The 21,929-nt window shown below is 46.3% G+C and overlaps 3 protein-coding genes across 3 annotated transcripts in view; 2 read left to right on the top strand and 1 right to left on the bottom strand.

Annotated features, from left to right (window-relative positions):
* Window positions 1–2,440: 2,440 nt before the first annotated feature.
* LOC142210429 (tripartite motif-containing protein 75-like) lies at window positions 2,441–4,678 on the bottom strand. The gene has a single exon (XM_075279552.1). The coding sequence runs from the start codon at window positions 4,641–4,643 to the stop codon at window positions 3,111–3,113; it is 1,533 nt and encodes a 510-aa protein (XP_075135653.1). The 5' UTR covers window positions 4,644–4,678; the 3' UTR covers window positions 2,441–3,110.
* Window positions 4,679–8,186: 3,508 nt separating this feature from the next.
* LOC142210430 (RNA-binding protein 12B-like) lies at window positions 8,187–12,516 on the top strand. Its single transcript, XM_075279553.1, has 2 exons — window positions 8,187–8,433; window positions 10,333–12,516. Exon 2 carries the CDS (start codon window positions 10,356–10,358, stop codon window positions 12,336–12,338), a length of 1,983 nt encoding a protein of 660 aa, XP_075135654.1. The 5' UTR covers window positions 8,187–8,433; window positions 10,333–10,355; the 3' UTR covers window positions 12,339–12,516.
* A 5,205-nt stretch (window positions 12,517–17,721) lies between these two features.
* Window positions 17,722–21,929, top strand: part of LOC142210439 (ABC-type organic anion transporter ABCA8-like) — a 48,172-nt gene continuing 43,964 nt past the window's right edge. The window contains exons 1-5 of the mRNA XM_075279566.1: window positions 17,722–17,815; window positions 20,025–20,129; window positions 21,152–21,359; window positions 21,542–21,697; window positions 21,783–21,880. Of these exons, the coding sequence (XP_075135667.1) occupies window positions 17,813–17,815; window positions 20,025–20,129; window positions 21,152–21,359; window positions 21,542–21,697; window positions 21,783–21,880 (570 nt within the window). The 5' untranslated portion in view covers window positions 17,722–17,812. The remainder of the gene's footprint in view (window positions 17,816–20,024; window positions 20,130–21,151; window positions 21,360–21,541; window positions 21,698–21,782; window positions 21,881–21,929) is intronic.

A 21,929-nucleotide genomic window follows, 5' to 3' on the forward strand; every position in this document is an offset into this window, starting at 1 on the left:
CGCCGTCAAACGCCCCCTTCTGAGTTTTTCCTTTAAGCTGATGGCAGATGTGTGTATGTGTGTGTGTGGGGTGGGGGGTGACAACCATCTGATTGGTACGAGTTGTACACTTTTTCAGAGGGTATATCAAAATAAAGAAGTGACAGGATACAGTGTTGGCCAAAAGTATTGGCCCCCCTGCAATTCTGTCAGATAATACTCTTGTTCTTCCAGAAAATGATTGCAATCACAAATTCTTTGGTATTATTATCTTCATTTAATTTGTCTTCAATGGAAAACCACAAAAAGAATTGTCAAAAAGCTAAATTGGATATAATTCCACAGCAAACATAAAAAAGGGGGTGGACAAAAGTATTGGCACTGTTTGAAAAATCATGTGATGCTTCTCTAATTTGTGTAATTAACAGCACCTGTTACTTACCTGAGGCACCTAACAGGTGGTGGCAATAACTAAATCACACTTGCAGCCAGTTGAAATGGATTAAAGTTGACTCAACCTGTGTCCTTGTGTGCACCACATTGAGCATGGAGAAAAGAAAGAAGACCAAAGAACTGTCTGAGGACTTGAGAAGCAAAATTGTGAGGAAGCATGAGCAATCTCAAGGCTACAAGTCCATCTCCAAAGACCTGAATGTTCCTGTGTCTACCGTGCGCAGTGTCATCAAGAAGTGTAAAGCCCATGGCACTGTGGCTAACCTCCCAGGGGTGCCAATACTTTTGGCCAACACTGTATAATTTATTTATAAAAAAACAAAAAAAAAACCTGACATAAAATGGCAATTTGTTTCGGCAGAATAACTGCAGCTTGAATGTATGGTCATGGCCAAAAGTTTTGTGACTGACACAAACCTTTTAGGGTTAGTTCACATGGACTTTATTTGGCAACAGCTTTTGAGGCGGAATCCGCCTCAAAATCCACTGCCAAAAACTGCTTCCATTGACTTCAATAGAAGCTGCTTGCGTTTTTTTTTGTTTTTGTTTTTTTTTCTTCCATCTAGCTAGTAGTGGGGAAAAAAGCGATATGCCCTATCTTGCGCGTAATTTTGCTGCAGCTGCAAAATTACGCGCGTTATATGATCATAACCTGCATTGAAATCAATGGGATCTTTTTTGAGCACGCAAACTCTGACACGTGTATACGTGCCAGATTGCGCGCCAGTTTATTCAGTGTGAACTAGCCCTATAGCTGTAAGCACTGTTTGTAGCTGTGAGTGTAGATTAGAGCACAGTGTGTAGCAGTGAATAGTACAGTGTGCAGCTGTGAGTATAGTTCAGAGTACAGTGTTGCGCTGCGAGTACTGTTTGTATCAATGAGTGTAGTTCATATTACAGTGTGTAGCTGTGAGTAATTCAGAGTACAATGTGTAGCTGTGAGTGCAGTTCAGAGTTCAGTGAGTACTGTTCGTACCGTACTTGTAAGTACACCTGTGAGTGGCTCCTCACACCCTGGAGTATAGTAAGTGGATCCCCAGGGAAGGTACAGAAACTTGATAAACACTTATACTCACTTCCCTCACCTTTCCAGGGCTCTCCCACCACTGAGACCTGTGACTTGTAATAAAGAGCTATGATGTCAATGCACCCCATGTAATCACTGAGGCCACATCATGTGTGATACCGTCTGCTGTATCCAATCCTATTATGTGTGATACTGTCTGCTGTATCCAATCCTATTATGTGTGATACTGTCTGCTGTATCTAATCCTATTATGTGTGAGACCGTATTTATTTCCTATCATATTGGATAGTATCTAATCGTGTCATGTGTGACAGATACAGTGTCATAGGGGTGGGCAGCACTACACTCCTCATCATGTGATGGTACAGTCACTTACCTGTACACCCTGTTGGGTGGAGTATTCCTGGTGGATTGATGGCCTGGTCACCTCCCAATTCACTCTCTTCACGCTGCACTTGGTTCAACATTCACGCTATTGCCATATCTTCCTCCTCTCCTAGGGGAGATCACCTAGCTTTCCACACACCCTGAATGGCAGACATATGTAATCACTGCAATGTTTGTGAGTCAGTGTTCACTGCAGTTCTGACATTCTATTCTTGAAGCAGGAAGCTCAGGATGAACAGAACTTTAGTCTCCTAGTGTGGCTGTGCCAGGAGTCTCTGACATGTAATGCGCCCCCTACAGGCAGCTGGAGCATTGGGTGCCCTCCGCCAGGACTCCCCACATCAGTGCAGAAGACATGTAGACCTCAGAATCACTCAGGATTTGGGCTTGTATTTCTGGTCAGAAGGGTCAATGAATTGGGACCTTACTGTGCTGTGACCTGTGGAGGACTCGTGTACTCAGACTGTGGGGACACCGTGGCAGGGGTCTCCTGTGCAGGAAGCTTGCAAGGTGTCGGGGGTAATAGTACACAGCACACAGAGAGTTAATTATCTGTTTATTACAATTATCCAGAATATTCCAGAAACATCTCATCAATAGAAGTGATCAATGACAGCAGATGACCTGCACCCCCTGGTGTCTGATATCTGGTACTACAGCCTCTCCCGATCCATTCACAGTCTCATCCTGTGCTCAGGTGTTGGCAGTGGCAGTATAGGTGGTCAGTAAAGAGGAAACGCTGTATCTAATCCTGTCATGTGTGATACTGTCTGCTGAGCTGTGTATCTAATCCTATCATGTGTGATACTGTCTGCTGAGCTGCTGTATCTAATCCTATCATGTGTGATACTGTCTGCTGAGCTGTGTATCTAATTCTATCATGTATGATACTATCTGCTGAGCTGTGTATCTAATCCTATCCTGTGTGATACTGTCTGTAGATTTGTGTATCTAATCCTATCATGTGAGATCTGTCTGCGGTATCTAAGTCTATTATGTGTAATACTGTCTGTTGTATCTAATCCTATCATGTCTGCAGAGTTGTGTATCTAATCCTATTGTGTATGATACTGTTTGCTGTATCTAATCCGATCATGTGTGAGATACTGCCTGTGGAATAGACAGATGTTCTGAGCCCCCTGGTGTTTGATATCCGGTACTACAGTTTGGGACATTTCACCCCTCCCCCACCCATGGATATTCTCCTGTTATTCTCCAGGTGTGCATGGCGGCACTATAGCCGGTCAGTCAGCCATTGGCGCTCCTAGCCCTTGACGCGCACCCAGGATTTATAAACACTGAAGGCCACATGTAGGGGCTCGATGAAGGTGACAGTAAATGTGTGTAAGTGTCTTATCGGCTCGCGGAGCTCATAGAAGGAGAGCTGGCCAGCTTCATAGTCCAGGTAGATCCCGAGTACATGGCAGGACACACTGTGAGGTAACTGCACCCACTTACCATCATGTATCACCGAATACTGGACATTATCGTATCGCCGTAAACACCATGACTTGTTATTATCTCCGATCCATGACTGGCGCCCCTTGCGGTCTATACTTGGGTAACACATCCCCATAAACCAGACTCCTGTCTCGCTTGTCTCCACCTCCCAAAAATGTCTCCCTGAGGTGAAGCTCCTGGTGCTGAGGACCTGATCATACTGGAATCTTCCGGCCTTTTCTGGGTGATTCTGGTCAATGTGTGACCAGGACGCAGCTTTTAGGTCCCCAGATATGTGGATGTCATTCCCAGCTGTGTTTACGTCCAGTAACAGATCTCCCTGCATATTGATCCCCTTCTTTATGATGTCCATGATGTCACATAGTCCGGTGTGTAAAGTCACTGAGATCAGCCCCTCATCCATAGTGGTCCCTCTATAGATCTGTCTGTCACGCTGGTCCCTGGCGTCGGCCACTCCTTCCTCTAGGTCACAGAAGTCTTCTCTCTCAGATTCTTGTTCCTGTATGACAAAGAGAGGATCTGTCTTGGTACACAGCTCTTCCAAATAAGAAATCCTCTGAGACAGCTCGTCCTTCTGGAGCTCCAGTTGCTGGATTAGCTTAGAGACTGAGAGTGACAGCTGCTCCTCCTGCCTGGAGATTTCACTGAGGACTCTCTTCTCCAGGGCATCCAGCTGTCTCCTGATGTCTCTGAACAAGGCAGTCACTCTGTCCCTCACATCACTCGTCTTTTCTTCTGCTTCTCCCGTACGACTATGCAGAGTTTGGATTTTCTTCTCCATATCTACGTTCCGCGAGTTGAGCTTTTTCAGGTCACTTTCCAGTCTTTTTTTCTTTCTTCCAGAGACTTCCTCCAATGTCTCCACTCGATGTCCTCTGTGATCTCCAAAGAGAATGCAGGACACACAGACGCAGGTGGCATCGGCAGGGCAGTAATACTCCAGGATCTTCTTGTGGACAGTACATTTGCGGTTGCGTAGGGCAGTGGTGGGCTCGATCAGCACGTGTTCTGGCGACTTGCTGTGGACGCTCAGGTGGGTGTCACAGAGAGACGCTTCACACATGACACATGACTTGACAGCTGGGACGGAGGAGTGAACGCAGTATGTGCAGGTGATGGCGCTGCTGTGTCTCCCCACGTCCTGGATTCTCCACTCCTGAACAGTGCGCTCTCCTGCTCTACAGTCATGATGTGTGTGGACTCCCTTCTGCTTATCCAGTACACAGTCGATACACACCCAGCAGAAGTTGTGCTCGCATTTTAAGGTCGAAGTGTCTGTGCTTGTGTTCTGGCAATTAGGGCAGGTAAGAGTTTCGGTGGGATCAGCAGACGCCATCACGGTGAACGGGTCGTCGTAGCTGACTGAACCGCTTACAAGCTGTATCTGTTCTCAAAAGTCGATCAATTGGACTTTAGATCTTTGCGCAAGTACAGGCGAGCTCCACCTATAGTATCTGTTGGTACATTCGTGTTGTCCATGGATACAGATAAGGTCAAGAACATTTGAGATATTATCAGTTCCGGGAGGAACTTCCAGCCATAAAGGTACCTCATGACCGTGTCACAGCCAAGCACTTACTGACTGTAATAGTGTGCGAGTGTGAAGAAGTGAAGGGGTTAATGTCCCTTACCTGGAGACACAAATATTTATTAGGTTTCCAGCTCAATAGTTACATAAGAGGCGTAACCTGTACTCAGCCAAAGTTCACCGCCAACCACCGCTTCTTAAAGGGGAAGTAATCAATAATAATCTGACAAACAGTCAGCCTGAAGAAATCGACACACCCAACAGACTTAATCCCTTTAAGATCAAGGTGTGTGATCTAGAGGAGAAAACGCTGCATTTCACGGTGACCAGTAATAAAAATTGTTATTGTCCCGCACAGCAGTGAGATCCCCCTACTGCCCCTCCAGCACCCACCGACATCAGTAGCTACTAGAGATGAGAGAGGGTCTGCTCACACAAAGTTTTTTGGCAGCGTATTTTGACAAGGAATCCGCTGCCAAAAACGGCTCGTATCGACTTCAATGCTAGTAGCGGAAAAAAGAAGCGAACTGCCCCGGAACATACCCTGAACAAGCTGCTGTGTTATACAATTTCCAAAATCTCTCTGGTCCTGCCAAACCAGTATGGCTAACCAAGAATCATTATTATAGTCTGGGGTCTCTCCAGACACATATAACAATGAGAGGTCCACAGGAGGTGTGGGGATATAATGAAGGCTAATACTCACTTTCTCTCATCTCTCCAAGTGCCCTGATGTTGGTGCACCCCATGTGACCACTGTGGCCCAATTACAGGCTTCACCTGTACCTGGGAACTGTGAAGTCACAGAAGAGGCCAGAAAAGGACCATTGAAGAGCATAGCAGAATAACAGAAAGATGTCTTCTGTACCTACAGGCATCCTCTGTACACATAACTATTGGTGCTCCTGCACCCTCAAGGAGGCGGGAGAAGAAAGAATATCCAGGAAAGAAAAAAGGTTGGGGGAATAAAAGTGGTCTCTCTCAGTCAGCTACCTGGTACCCTCAGAGTCTCATAAGGCCTCAGTAGTTTTGCGAGCCTTGGAACATTATCCATGGGGTCCAGGCTGAGATAAAGGAGTCATGTGTATTGCGCATGCCGACCGGCCACAAGAAAATGGTGGCTTACAATACTGTGTAAGCGGCCATTTTCCTGTGGCCATTCGCAGTCGGCTTTGCCCTAGGCCCGAGCTCTAGAAGTTTGAAGCCAACCCCAAGAGGAAGACCAGTTCCTGAAGAAGATGGAGGCGGCGCTGGAGAGTTCTCTGGCAGCATTGGGGATGCCCCCAGTGCTGTTTGAGCGCTAGGGCCCGCCCCCAGTGCTGCAAGAGAATTCATTTGCATACCGGCGAAAGTCGGGATTTCTATGGAATGGCGGCGTGGTGAAGACATCTAAAGGTAGGAGACAAATAGCCTTTCTTAAAGGTATTCCTACGTGTTAGGGACAAAAAATTTGATTTTAATGATTGGATCCCTTTAACATAGAAAGCCATCCACAACCTGTCCCCTCCATATATCTCTGACCTAATCTCCCACTACCTGCCCACACGTAACCTCAGATCCTCCAATGACCTCCTACTCCGCTCTGCTCTCATCCGCTCCTCACACAACCGTCTCCAAAATTTCTCCCGTGCATCCCCCATATTCTGGAACTCCTTACCACGACACATAAGACTGACCCCCACAATCACAGGATTCAAGAAGGCCCTGAAGACTCATCCATTCAGGAAGGCCTACAACCTCTAATAACACTACTGACACCTCACCACCATCTGAACCACGTCCGCTTCCCCTTCAGCCCTCCAGGGAGCCCTTTGTGTCCCATATCACATTACTGACGCTGAACAGCGTGAGGACATCGCTGACAGCAACATGATATGAGATGCACGGGACCCCCTGTAGGGCTGAAGTGGAAGTAAAGGCGGCCGTGTGCAGGAAGAGGGATCACTAAATAGGACGATGGTTCTGTGCCAAGAGTATTTGTTGCGCGAACCTAGTGAGATTCTTCTCATGAAGATTGCCTTGCAGTTTCTTTCGGACTTACTCTTCAGTCCCCCGAGTATAAGGCACAGGGAAGGTGACAAACATAAAACCAGTGTTACTCAGCTCTCCTGGGCTCTGATGTTACTCCTTTCAGTCTTCAGGCTTCTTTAGTGACATCATGTGAGTAAGGCTGTTGTCACAATGCATAATGACGAAGGGTTAACTCACATCTGTGACATCACTGAAAAGGGCCGAGGACAGCAGGAAATCACACTGGAGCCCCAAACTATAATAATAGTTCGTGAGAGGTGAACCCCAAAAATTTGGGTGTTTTCCAAAACCAAAATGTTTGCAATTATAGTGTGAGGCGGGGTCACTATAGGACATTATACTGTATGGGACCAGTGTGGGACATTATACTGTGTATAGGGGCCACTATAGGACATTATACTCTGTGGGGCCACCATGGGACATTATACTGTGTATAGGGGCCACTATAGGACATTATACTCTGTGGGGCCACTATGGGACATTATACTGTGTAAAGGGGCCACTATAGGACATTATACTGTATGGGGACAGTATACTGTGTATAGGGGCCACTATAGGACATACTGTAGGGGGCGGTACGGGACAGTATACTGTGTGGAGGCCACTTTGGGGCATTATACTGTGTTAAGGGGCAGTGGTGTAAGTACCACGGTAGCGGCTGCCACAGAGACTGCGACCTTAGTGGGGTGGAACATAAAGAGGAAGGATGTCGCCTCAAAATCTTCTTAACCTTCCAATGTCTGGACAGGTTGTATCTACTCGTACAGGATTGATTGTATTACACTCCCGTCAGTCCGGCTCAGCACAAAACACCCAATTTCAGTTATTTTGTTGCTGCTGTACATGAGTTGCTCCAATAGGGGGCCCACTGAGGCTCGGTCACTTGGTGGTACACGTCACATGCACACGATGTCCACAGCATTAGGGGGCGCCGCTGCCATACACTGGTACTTTGGTTACACGCCACATCCATATACCGCCTGGACCATTACGCAGTCATGTGACCTTCATACACTCAGGTTGGGCTGCATTCAGACAGGCTTTATAACTACTTGCTGTTTTGATGCGGATTTTATTGCAGTTTTTTTTAATTATTTTAACACATGTAAGAGATGTAACATAAATACAAAACGCATCTGTAGTATAATAACAGATAACCTACAACAAAACCGCCTCCAAAACGGGGATCCTCTGTCTGAACGAGTCTCTAGGTCTGGTCCATGACGGTGGGCGTGGCAAGTGACGTCACGTTACTGGTGGAGCTTCCCTATGCGCCTTCTTGCCGCGCCCAGTTACGTCACTGAGTAGTCGCCGCCCCGGAGTCCGCCATGTTGATGGCGGGGAGATCCTGTTAGGTCCGTCCTGCCATTTCACTGTAACGTCCCGAACCGCAGTTTCTGAGTTCCCGCTTAGTGTGTACATTGATATAACAAGCACCCGGCTCTCAGCTGCGGTATCACTGAGAGATAGCGGTCCGTGAGTGCGCGTGCGCAGTGATAAGACCACGGCCGGCGTCCGCCATATTAACCAGAGCTCGGTAGTGACGGTGGGAGAAGAAACCGAGCGGGTAGGTGCGATAGTAGTCATCCTGGTCCTAGTGCACACTGGTAGGAGAGGAGACGGATGTGTGAGGGGCACTACCGCAATGTGTGACCAGGGTTATGGCAATAACACACAACTGTCATGGGGGAGGGGAGGTCAGTGTCCTCCATGTAATGGTTATTATATACCTGTGCTATGTTATTGTAGCCGAGGTGCTCGGTGGCGGTAACAGATCTTCTATATAACGGTATAGCGGGCACCAGGTCAGTAATATCTATATAACATGGTATAGCGGGCACCAGGTCAGTAATATCTATATAACATGGTATAGCGGGCACCAGGTCAGTAATATCTATATAACATGGTATAGCGGGCACCAGGTCAGTAATATCCTCCCAGCACTTGGTGGTCACAGATTTACCTCAGCAGTCCCCAACCTTTTTTGCACCAAGGACCAGATTAATTGAAGACCATTTTCCATTGCCTGGCGGAGGGTGGTGCTGTTTGGGGGTAATAGTCCCCTTCCCCTCATACCATTTAAAGGGATCCTATCATTGAAATTAATTTTTTCGATGTCTTCTCTGCGCCACTGTTCACTTGAAATCCCATTTTTTGTCGGTATGCAAATGAGTTCTCTTGCAGCACTGGGGGCGATGCCAATGCTGCAAGAGAACTCTCTCCAGCGCCGCCTCCATCTTCTTCAGCAATGGCGTCTTCTCCCGGCACGGGGGGTTGTCAAAATTCAACACATGCACAAGTTGGCTCTGCCAGAGCCGACTTCAGATGCAGGCAAGCATTTTTTTTCTGGCTGCTTACGCGAGCAGGCGCAGTACGCTCCTGTAGTTCTATGGAGTACAGAGCGTATTGCGCCTGCTCGTGTAAGCTGCCACAAAAAAATGCCCGCCTGCATGTGAAGTCCAACTTGCGCATGTGTTGAATTTTGACCCCTCCCCACGTGCCGAAAAAAGAGGCCGTTGCTGAACAAGATGGAGGCGGCACTGGAGAGAGTTCTCTTGCAGCATTGGGGACGACCCGAGTGCTGCGAGAGAACTCATGTGCATACCGACAAAAAACGGGATTTAAAGCGAACAGTGGCGCGGAGAAGACATCGAAAGGTAGGAGAAGAATAGCCTTTCTTTAGGTTATTCTGACGTGTGATCGAGAAAAAAAATGTGATTTTAATGATAGAATCCCTTTAAAGCCCTATGATGGCAGTACCTCTTATCAGAAAGTACAGGTGAGCCGTGCTGTACCTTCTTCAAGCCAAATATATCTATTTCATTCTGTTGTGTCCGTCCAGCCCATATTAGCTGAGTGTACCTTCTTTTTCCTCCATTTACGCTTTCGTGGTTATATGATGTAATTAGAGATGAGCGAACACCGTTCCAAACAGCACGCTCCCATAGAAATGAATGGACATAGCCGGCACGCGGGGGGTTAAGTGACCGGCCGCCGGAAAAGTGTACGTGCCAGCTGCTTCCATTCATTTCTATGGGAGCGTGCTGCGCGGAACGGTTGATATGAACAGTGTTCGCTCATCTCTAGATGTAATATTTTGGTGATTGATCTGCCTTTCTTTATATTTGCAAGTCCTGATACTGAAATAAGCGGCAGATATCAGGTACAGGAATTATCGTCTAATAAAGAAGTGTAGCTGTAAAGTGTATATGTATGTGTGTGTATAAATATGTTTATGTTTAGTAGTTCAGTCTTGGGACTCTGTGCTCCTCCAAGAATGGTGCTGTCTGCTTCAATCCTAGCCTTTCTCTCCAACTATAGGGGTGGTGTGTGATGGTTCAGTCCGGAGCTCTGTGCTAGTCCTGAGACCTACTGTCCTAGAGGGGTTGTATGTTGTCTTCTGACATAGTGTAATTCTCTTTGTCCTACTTGATCGTGATGGCACTCATACATATCTTTCTTCTAGGTTGAATTGCCTCGGACCCGGAGATGTCTTGCATCGTCCGTCTGCAGGGTCTTCCTGCTGTAGCAACTTCTCATGACATCCGGCAGTTCTTCTCTGGACTGAATATTCCCAGAGGAGGGGTATATATCACTGGTGGAAAGTATGGCGAGGCTTACATTGTGTTTGCTACCTATCAAGAAGCTCAATACGCTGTGAGCCTGAATGGTTATCTTCTGAGAGATTCATGTGTCCATCTGACCCACAGTAATGAGGAGGAAATGAAACGTGCCATGGAGGTCTACCAAATAGGTCTAAATCCATCCATCAGTTCTTCCTACAACCTAGACGTCAGTCTGAGTGGTCCCTCCAAACTAGACGTTAGTCCTAAGGATCCCGAAAAGAAAGAGTTTTCATATTTGTGCATCCGAGAACTGTCCTGGAGAGCCAGAAGAAAAGACATAGAAAAGTTCTTCAAGGGCCTGGATGTGGTAGGAATCTTGCATGTGCAGACTTGTATGAGTGAGTACAACTCTGGAAAGGCCATTGTCAAGTTTGGGAAAAAGACAGATGCCAGTGAGGCGGTGAAACTGCACTTACAGTACCTGTGCTTCTCACAGGTGATCCTCCGGATATCTGATGAGGATGAATGGAAATACTACGGTGGGGATGCTGCCGCAAAGAAGCAGAGGTCCCCGTCACGTTCACGTAGTCGCGAAAGGTACCGGAGCAGATCTAGATCGCCTGTAAGAAGACGGAGATCTAGATCACCAGTAAGAAGACGGAGATCCAGATCACCAGTAAGAAGACGTAGATCTAGATCGCCAGCGAGAAGACGGAGCAGATCTGGATCACCCTCGCGGAAATACTACGTCCATCTCATTAACCTGAGCCACAGAGCTGAGAAAAAAGACATCAAGACGTTTTTCCATGATAGCACTATGGAGGACTCTCAGATCACCTTCCTGGTGGATAAAGAGGGCAAAAGGACAAGAGAAGGCTTTGTCACGTTCAATCACGAAAAAGATTATATGAGGGCACGTAACCTGGACAGGGCCCCCTTCAAGGGCCACACCATCAGTATTTTACCGATCTCCAAGCGGGGCATGCAGGAGTTAATTGATCGTATGAAGGTCAGAGTCTGCAAAGACATGACAGTCTCTCCAACCCGGTCTTCTCAAGAGCGACGCTACCTATATCTGCGAAACTTTGTATCTGAAGTCACCAAAACCGATGTCCAAAAATTCTTCACTGGGTTGACTGTAAAAGAAGACGACATTCATCTCTTATGTGATGGTAAAGGGGTTGGGCTTGGCGAAGTCTTGGTGACATTTTCAGATGAAGAAGACGCGTCCAAAGCTGAAAAGAGTAATAGTAAGACACATCTAGGGATTAATATCCTCCTGAGCCGTGTTACTGAGGATCAAGTGAAGGCCCTAAAGCAGAACAATCAAGTAAATGATGCCATGGTCTCTGAAGAAGACAACAGGCCTGATTCTACTTCTGATTCAGTTCCCAGTATGGCCCCCGCTAGTGTGGAGATTCCTTCTGTGCAAACCAATGAAGACTCTTTGGCTCCAGACTCCAGTCAGATAGATATAGGCTCTCATTCAGAAGGTCCGGTGACTGTAAATGAAGATCATTCAGAAGGTCTGGTGACTGTAAATGAAGATCATTCAGAAGGTCCGGTGACTGTAAATGAAGAATCTGAGGTCACTTCAGAATCCAATCTTCAACAGAGCGCTCCATCGGATCAAAGCAATACTACAAAGCAATCTCCGGGCAATGTCGGTGGTTTTGATGAGGGTGATGGCACATTTTTGTACATCAGGAACCTGCCGTCTTCTGTCACCGCTGTCGAAATTCTAAACTTTTTTCATAATTACAAAGTGAGTTCTATGAACTTGAAAAACATTGAAAGAGGCGTCGCCATCGTACGGATGCAAAACCCTGCCGAAGTCGCCTCTGCGATAAACGCCCTCAACAACCAGGAGCTGGGCTTCAGGCAGGTGGTCCTCAGCGCAGAGTGACTCCTGGGGTCTTCTCATTGGTCTCTGGTGATGTCCTACACCTGGAGATTATAAAGGCTAGACTGACACACCTTTATTGGAGAAGAGTCTCTAGAATCAGTTTCCAATGTTATATCTGTGTATAGACTTCTGTATAGACTTCGTTTGTTGTGAATAAAATGTCTTTCTGATAACTGGATGCCATGTTGGGGAGTTCATACCTCATGTTTGGAGTGATGGATTGTGTGGACAGATGCTGGTTATTAGTCAGTAGTTGGTATTAAAACACATTAGACTGATTTTAGCCATGATGAACATTGGCCAGGCATTAGTCTACAGGTGACATCATCATCTTCTGAAAGAAGACGGCCATGTATATGACCATGAAATATCCAAAAGAACTGTGGTCCATGAAGGGCCTGAGAATATTCCCAGCCGGGCCGGTGCCTAAGTAATGTCAGTAATATCACCTCCATCTACATCTAGTATGAACACTGCAGCCAGCAGGTGGCAGTATCGCCCTAGACAGCGGCAGGCTCTGATGTTGATGCTGCTTCTTTAGTCAGGGCTCAGTCTTGAAGGAGAAGATCCTGGAAGAGGCGACTAATGCTGGGCCCTGTTATGGGAGCTATAGGGGATCCGCTAGCTGTATGTTATGAGGGGAGTGTGATCTGGAGCTGTGACTGCTAATGGGTGGCGATTGCTGGTATTGTTATGGGGGATACGTTATCTAAAAAGATACAGCAAAATGAGAAACTGCGTGAGGTCACCATATAGTCCTTACTGTAAGGGACTTATGTACATGAAAAATGGCGTCGGACCTCTCAAAGAAAAAAGTATGCAGACTGTAGTTTAAGCTATCGTTCACACTACCGTTGTAAATGTCCATTGTTTTGCATGCAGGACTTTATCTCCTATTACAAAGGTAAACACAAAAGAAGCGCCTCCGTCACGTTTACAATAGTGTCAATTGGAACGGACACAGAATCGGTCTGCGACCGTTTAATGTCCGTTGCTGTCATCCTATGATGGAAGACGGCAATGGACATTTACAACGGTAGTGTGAACGCCCTTCTTCTAGTGGTAGCAAAGCACATACAGCCCCCCCCCCCAAATAATGATGAAAAAAATCAAACAAGCTTCAATAGTTGTCATGTGTGTGTATATAAATAAATATATATAGCAAGGTTCCCAGATGTCATTGTAATAGGATGGCTCCTGTGATAACAAAAGTAGCAGAGCGGGGGCAACATGGTGGCTCAGTGGTTAGCACTGTAGCCTTGCAGCGCTGGAGTCCTGGGTTCAAATCCCGCCAGGAGCAACATCTGCAAGGAGTTTGTATGTTCTCCCCGTGTTTGCGTGGATTTCCTTCCATTCTACAAACACATACTGATAGGGAAAAATGTATATTGTGATCCCTATATGGGGCAGAATAAAAGTAGCAGAGCGGTGGGGGCAGTGGGGTGTAAAGTAACAAAATGCCAGCGATCAGAGAGAACTTAGATCCCAGGCATTAGGTCAGGTCTCTGCTGTGTGAGACGCGGTGGATGCGGCCATATTTAAAAAGCAGACGTCTGCTGTAATGGTACAATGGATGTTGGTAGGGGGTTAAGGAGGGGTCGTCTTGAGAGGTTTAACTGTATGTACCAGCAAACCCTGCTCACAATCAATTTACATTCCCAATATAACATACCCACAAAAAAGTACGCTCCCGATATAAGCCACATCCTAACATACTATGATCACAGAAAACCGTACCCCTAATATACCTTACCGAAATCAAGCTATACACCCAATATACCACCCCAGTGTCCCTAGAAACACTGGAGTAGGCATGGCTCAACATCCCAGTGATCATCATCACAACATCCACTCTCTTCCTGCACGTCTCGCAGCGGTCCGCTCGGCCAAAGGTGGCTATTCTGGATTTTGACAGGTGGTCACATTAATGTGACTGGACTGTGTATAATATATATTACTCATCTACTCAGATCATGGCTGGTTGTCTTTTGGCTTGGTCTGGACACCTTTGGGGCAGGGGGTTGGGGCTGTGCCATTACTGCGCACAGTAAAATGTCATGACCATGCCCCATATACACAGATGTATACAAGCCGTGGCTATGTAGGAGTGAATGGCTGACTATGTTCCTTCCTTCTTGCCAGGGAGTGGTGTCTTAGGCATCTGCTTACCTTTACCTGGCACTCGTGTAAGGTGGGTGGATTTTTGGGCTTTTTACATGGACAGCATAGTGATGGCTAGTACTGCTGTGAATTCACCTGGGCTCTGGCATTGTCCAGGACTGATTTCTTGACTGATTATAATCTGTTGTTGCCTGTCATTAGATGGACATAGTATCTGCCATTACAACCTCCTGGGGTAGGGATTTCCATACTGTGACCACTCTAGCCATAAAGAATCCTTTCCTATATACTGTAGATATCTCCTCCGTATACATGGCCCTGGCTGGTACCTCTGTGGGCCCAGAACTTAGTACGGTAGGTAGTGTCAGGTGCGCATGCGCCCGTAATCCTACATAATCATGCCCTCTGTATTATTACATAACATATACCAGGCCGTCATCACAGTTGAAGCTGCAGAAGAGAAGCGTCTTGTATGATCGGGGGTCACATCTGAAAAACATCAAATTTCTATTATTGTGTAATCTGGAGCAGGATTGAAGCGGATGTGTGGAAATTTGGCCCAAGACTGAGCCTTGTGGGCGTATTTCCCAGAAGTGGGGCAATGATATTGTATTTTAATTCTAAGAATGAGGGGGTGCGGAGGGGGTGAGGGCAGGTTGAGGCGGGGTCATGTATTGATTTAGTCGACAGGGGCTGGAACTCGCCTCCAGCCATTCTCTGCAAAATCTTCAAGTCCCATGTTAGCTTTGCCTGCTCCTGTCTTCTACCCATCCTGTCCCCTCCCAAACTAAAAACCCTCCAGGGGAGGGCAGATTTTCAGGGCAGGCCCTCATTTCTTGATTCACTCACACAGAAGCCGTCAGGAAACTAAATATCTGCATTCCTACTTGTCATTCTCTTCTGTGCAGCGCTGCTGGGGGAGATTTAGTATGGCGTCTGTATCTGTATATGGCTGTTGCTTTAGAGTTACTTTGACTCCTATTCAGTGCCACCACCGCTACAATGTGCAGAGCTCTGCACACTGTATATGGCGGTGATGGTGAACCTTTAGAGATAAAGTGCTCAAATTGCAACGCAAAGCCCACTAAATTATTGTGAGTGTCAACACAGCAGCTTAACCTTAATACTGTGCGGATCCACAATTGCGGACAGTTACAGACCCACAAATTATATTCGTGTGAATGGGGCTTTACAGAACTTTCATTAATACAAGCAACTTTGTACTGAAAGGTTCAGGTCTCTGAATTCTGTACTTTTGAACAATTAGTGTTCACTATTTACATTGCACAGGATCTGTTTTATAGTAACCGAGCCATGTTATTACGGCCTGTACTAATGTCACGTCTGCTATAGAACAGATACTGTGTGATATAGTGAGGGGACACCAGACAGTATTATAAGCTCCGCAGTGACCCCCAGAGAGTATTATATGCTCCACAGCAGCCCCCCCTACAGTATTATATGCTCCTCAGTACCCCCCCCACACAGTATTATATGCTCCTCAGTACGCCCCCCACAGTATTATATGCTCCTCAGTACCCCCCCCCACACAATATATGCTCCCTAGAAGGCCCCTCCCTCCCACACACAGTATTATATGCTCCTCAGTACGCATCCCTCAGTATTATATGCTCCTCAGTACACATCCCCCCCAGTATTATAGGCTCCTTACTATGCCATGCTCCCCACAGTTTTATATGCTCCTCAGTACCCCGTCCCACACACAGTATTATATGCTCCTCAGTACGCATCCCCTAGTATTATATGCTCCTCAGTACACCCCCCACAGTATTATATGCTCCTCAGTACCCCCCACACAATATTATATGCTCCCTAGAAGGCCCCTCCCACACACAGTATTATATGCTCCTCAGTACGCATCCCTCAGTATTATATGCTCCTCAGTATGCATTCCCCCAGTATCATATGCTCCTCAGTACTCCTCCACACACAGTATTATATGCTCCTCAGTACACATCCCCCCAGTATTATAGGCTCCTTAGTACGCCCCGCTTCCCACAGTTTTATATGCTCCTCAGTACCCCGTCCCACACACAGTTTTATATGCTCCTCAGTACGCCCCGCACAGTATTATATGCTCCTCAGTATGACACACACACTCTGACTGATTGACACTCTATTATAGTTACCCATGAAGAGCCACCGCTGCGCGTCCTCCTTTTGACTGCGGGCACTGATTACTTACGTTATCGCACATGCGTTGCGGCCTATACACTGACAGGTTTCATCTGTATGATCATTAGCACATACAGCTGAAAGCAGTGATCACTCATCAACGGGGAATCATGTACCGGATTCCCCTTTAGTGAGAGATCTGGGTGACCACATGCGTGCCCTCTCTGGTATGCGTGCCATAGGTTCGCCATCATGGGTATACAGCTTCTTGTCCATACAATGTAGCTGCAACTCCTGGAGCTGCTGTTCTTCTCCCATTTACTTGTATAGAGGTAGAGCTGTCTCTGACCGTATACCTGGTATACGGATTCCGTATTAGAGAACAAGTTTCCATGATAAGGTTTTAGCTGGACGTAATACTGCACTTGAGGACAGAGAGGGGACTTGGAGAATGACGTTCACCACTGCAAAGAGATATGAGAAGTCAAACCAGCCCCACTGATACTCTGCACACCCGTATTACCATTACATACACTATGTAGATGTCCCTATATCTACAGGGCTGTGCAAAAACTTTAGACGGGTGTGGAAAAATGCTGCAAAGTTACGTTATTTTTGTGTGACTTTCCCCTTCCATCACTTCTCGGTACTTGCAGACGGTTTTTGAAGAAATTCAGCAGGGAGGTTGTTCCCGCCATCTTGAAGAACTAAGCATAGACCTGTGGGTGTAGGCTTTCTCCAGTCCGTCCGTCACTTCATGTAATCCCAGACAGACTGGATGATGATGAGATCACGGTACTGTGGGGGCCATAAAGTCACTTCCAGGACTTCTCCAAAAGGCAACGGTCACACCAAACATTGATGGGTTTTATATTTCTCTTTTCTTCATTAACTTTGATCACTTGTTCAACTCCCCTTATCTGTATGTGTGTAATATTGGGACCTATGTAACATGTATAATACTGGTCCCCCACATATGAGAACCTATGAGGACTAAATAGTTAGTCCAGGGACTTGACCTGAATATGGGCTGAGAATGGGGGAGGGGACATCACGCAATACAAGAACTGGTCTGGAGAAAAGCCCAAAAACACAAACCCCTCACATCTGCCTCTGACACAACAGATCCACACAGAACACAGGACTCGGGGAGTGGAGAAGATCAAGAGCCCAAAACAATAGGTGCATCAACTTACCCTGTGACTCCCCCTCATCTCATGGTAAGTGACCCAACAGGCTCACAAATGGCTTGTCAGGGCTGGATGGAGACAACGTGTGACTCCTGTCGTTTTCCATCTGGACTGTGTGTGAATCCAGCACTGCCTGCAGGGGGGGACAGAAACTGGTTAAAGAGAAACACCCGAAGACTGACTGTGAATTTGGAGGATTTGGGGGAACAAGAAGAATAAAAGGGAACCTGTCACATGGTGGGTTGTTCACTCTGTAAGCTGCAGGTTATAGAGCAGGAGGTGCTGAGCAGGTAGTGCATAGTGTATTATCTGTAGGCAGCAGGTTATAGAGCAGGAGGAGATGAGCAGGTTGTACATACTATACTATCTGTAGGCAGCAGGTTATAGAGCAGGAGGTGCTGAGCAGGTTGTACATACTATACTATCTGTAGACAGTAGGTTATAGAGCAGGAGGTGCTGAGCAGGTTGTACATACTATACTATCTGTAGGCAGCAGGTTATAGAGCAGGAGGTGCTGAGCAGGTTGTACATACTATACTATCTGTAGGCAGCAGGTTATAGAGCAGGAGGTGCTGAGCAGGTAGTGCATACTATACTATCTGTAGACAGTAGGTTATAGAGCAGGAGGTGCTGAGCAGGTAGTGCATAGTGTATTATCTGTAGGCAGCAGGTTATAGAGCAGGAGGTGCTGAGCAGGTTGTACATACTATACTATCTGTAGACAGTAGGTTATAGAGCAGGAGGTGCTGAGCAGGTTGTACATACTATACTATCTGTAGGCAGCAGGTTATAGAGCAGGAGGTGCTGAGCAGGTAGTGCATACTATACTATCTGTAGACAGTAGGTTATAGAGCAGGAGGTGCTGAGCAGGTTGTACATACTATACTATCTGTAGGCAGCAGGTTATAGAGCAGGAGGTGCTGAGCAGGTAGTGCATACTATACTATCTGTAGACAGTAGGTTATAGAGCAGGAGGTGCTGAGCAGGTTGTACATACTATACTATCTGTATAGAGCAGTGGGAGATGAGCAAAATGTACATACTGTATTATCTGTAGGCTGCAGATTGTGCTATCTCTAGCCAGCATGTTATAGAGCAGGGGGAGCAGATTGAGCATAGAGTCCTATCTGTAGGCAGCAGGTTATATAGCAGGGGAAAATGAGCAGATTTTACCGAGTGTCCTACCTGCAGGCCACAGGTTATAGAGCAGGAGATGCTGAGCAGATTGTACATAGTGTCATATCTGAAGACAGCAGGTTATAGAGCAAGAGGAGCTGAAGGTTAAAGGTTATAGACTTGGAGATGCTGAGAAGATTCTACACATTGTACTGTCTGCAGGCCACAGGTTATATAGAGCAGGAGGAGATGAGCAAATTGTACATACTATACTATCTGTAGACAGCAGGTTATAGAGCAGGAGGAGCTGAACAGATTTTGCTTAGTGTCCTATGTGCAGGAGCGAGGTTATAGAGCAGGAGGAGATGAGCAAAATGTACATACTGTATTATGTGTAGGCTGCAGGTTATACATAGTGTCCTATCTCTAGCCAGCATGTTATAGAGCAGGGGGAGCAGATTGTGCATAGTGTCCTATCTGTAGGAAGCAGGTTATAGAGCAGGGGAAGAGGAACAGATTGTACCGAGTGTCCAACCTGCAGGCCACAGGTTATAGAGCAGGAGGAGCTGAGCTGAGTGTTTTCATCATCTCCTATTTGGAGATGACAGGTTATAGAGCAGGAGAAATGGAGAGGATTAAAGGATTATCTCTTATTTTATAGAGCAGAAGGAGCTGAGCAGATTCTATATAGTGTCCTATAGGCAGGTTATAGAGCAGAAGGAGCGGAGCTGATTGTACATAGTGTCCTATCTGCAGGTTATAGATCAGGGGAGATGAGCAGATTGTATATAGTGTCTTATCTGCAGGCCGCAGGCTATAGAGGAGCATATTGTACAGAATGTTCTACCTGCAGGCCATAGGTTATATAGAGCAAGAGGGTGCTGTGCAAATTGTATATAGTTTCCTATCTGCAGGTTATAGAGCAGGAGGTGCTGAGCAGATTCTACATAGTGTCCTATCTGCAGGAAATAGGTCTGGCCAAGAGATGTAGTTTAGAGGTCGGATTGTAAGGATCAACTGCAGCAAAGGTCACTAGGAGGAGTCCTTGGTCTGAGTCTATTTCTCCATTGCACTTGTTATCTTCATTACCCACATGTGATAAATATCTCATCCTGTGCTGTAGATGCCAAAAGGGTCTGTGAGGATGACTAGTCTGTGGCAGCAGACCATTGCTCTCCTCCGGAAAAACCTGCTCCTCAAGTGGAGAAGAAAATGGCACAGTGTCCTGGTGAGTAGCCACCATAATAATAATAATAATAATAATAATAATAATAATAATAATAATAATACATTTTATTTATATAGTGCCAACATATTCCGCAGCGCTGTACAATTTGTAGGGTTCAAGTACAGACAAAAAGAAACATTACAGAGAAATAGTCATTTCACACAATGGGACTGAGGGCCCTGCTCACAAGAGCTTACAATCTATGAGGTAGAGGGGGTGACACAAGAGGTAGCAGGGGCGGTATTGCTTATACAGTGGTCAGACAATATTGTAATAGAGGTGACTGTCATTATACAAACATAAAGCCATCACCAGTCGTGTCCTTTAATGTGGAGATGGTGCCTGGACATATAAAGTTAGTCTGAAACGGCATCTTATCCTTTGGGGTAATGTCCAACATGAACGATCTCACCTTACCAAGCTGCTTGGCAAACCTGCGGTCACCTTTCTTAACTTTCCACTCACGCCCCATTAGTGTCTGGGCTCATAGGATAATATGAAATGAGCTAAATTTTATATATTTATTACCCCGGGAGGGTCGGTACTAGCCACTGTCATATACAGAAATACATATCAGTCAATGTCAAGCAAATACAGATAAAAGCACAATACAATACATAAAATAAAATGGGATTCACAAATAGCCTCACTGCTAGTCCTCACTGCTAGGTCTCAGGACGCGTCCTTCTTCCGTTAGTAACCGAGCATGTGTTCTCTACATGCTGTCTCCTTGCCGAGTCTTTGCTTCCATCATCTCCTCCCAGCTTTACATAGCTTTGTCCCCCCCCACAACAATGACCACACGTATACCACTATACTTCCACATGTAAGAGGTTGGTGTCTCAATGACATGATGTCATCAGAATCAGACAGGAGTGCAGCCTCGGGTACTGACATTCATATTCTGCATACCTACATGGTGGCCAGCTGCCAATGGAGTACAGACTGGGTGATGTGCACCTTCCTGTACATAGTGATATCAATGATAATGGGATGTTCCCTGATTTGTGTTTACCCCTCAGGAATGGCTCCAGGACTTGGCATATGTCCTGCTGATGTTCATGGTGGCATATATGTCACAGATGGCACCAGAGAATGACCACTCGCCATTTGTGCCACTTGGGCGAGTAGATGATTTCAAATCGATAGACTTCACTGTTGGATACGACAACACCACGCCGACTACCAGGGAGATCATGAAGAGAGTGGCAGAGGGTGGGGACCTACGAGGTAAGTCACAATGAGGGGGCACTAACCTGGACTCTATGCATTTCTTTACTGTATGACACCCCTCATGATTTGGTTTGTTGCAATCGGGAACTTGATGCCCCCATACAGTAAAATGTTGGTCTCGGCAGCTGGTGACTTTTTGTTTTAATTTTTTTTACTAAGGACCCCTCTTGTGTCTGCAGGGATAACAGTCCAGGAATTTGAGGATGAAGACTCCCTTCTGAGGGCGGTGGAGAACCACACGGCTGCCGCAGTCGTATTCCATCAACCATTCCAGTATCACATTCGATTTTCTATTCAGAACATCTCCAGTCCCAATGATTATACATCACACCAAGGTAAGACTCATGGCGAGTGGAGGCAGCATCAGCACAATTGCTTCCATGTAGCGACTACTGAGGTTTGCGTCTTTTCTTTCTATAGGATACTGTACCAATACTTCCGAGAATTGTATTCCCACTTATTACTGGTCGACCGGTTTTCTGTTCCTTCAGGCAAGAATTGACTCTGTTATAATTGAGGTATGTACACAGACAGTCATTGGTTTGGCTCAATCCGTCCTCTTTTAGT

This window comes from Leptodactylus fuscus, chromosome 6, assembly GCF_031893055.1.
Source record: "Leptodactylus fuscus isolate aLepFus1 chromosome 6, aLepFus1.hap2, whole genome shotgun sequence".
Taxonomy (NCBI): domain Eukaryota; kingdom Metazoa; phylum Chordata; class Amphibia; order Anura; family Leptodactylidae; genus Leptodactylus; species Leptodactylus fuscus.

What these genes read in the sequence shown, in the direction of transcription:
- LOC142210429 (XM_075279552.1), bottom strand. Translation starts at nt 4,643, where the DNA reads ATGGCGTCTGCTGATCCCACCGAAACTCTTACCTGCCCTAATTGCCAG.
- LOC142210430 (XM_075279553.1), top strand. Translation starts at nt 10,356, where the DNA reads ATGTCTTGCATCGTCCGTCTGCAGGGTCTTCCTGCTGTAGCAACTTCT.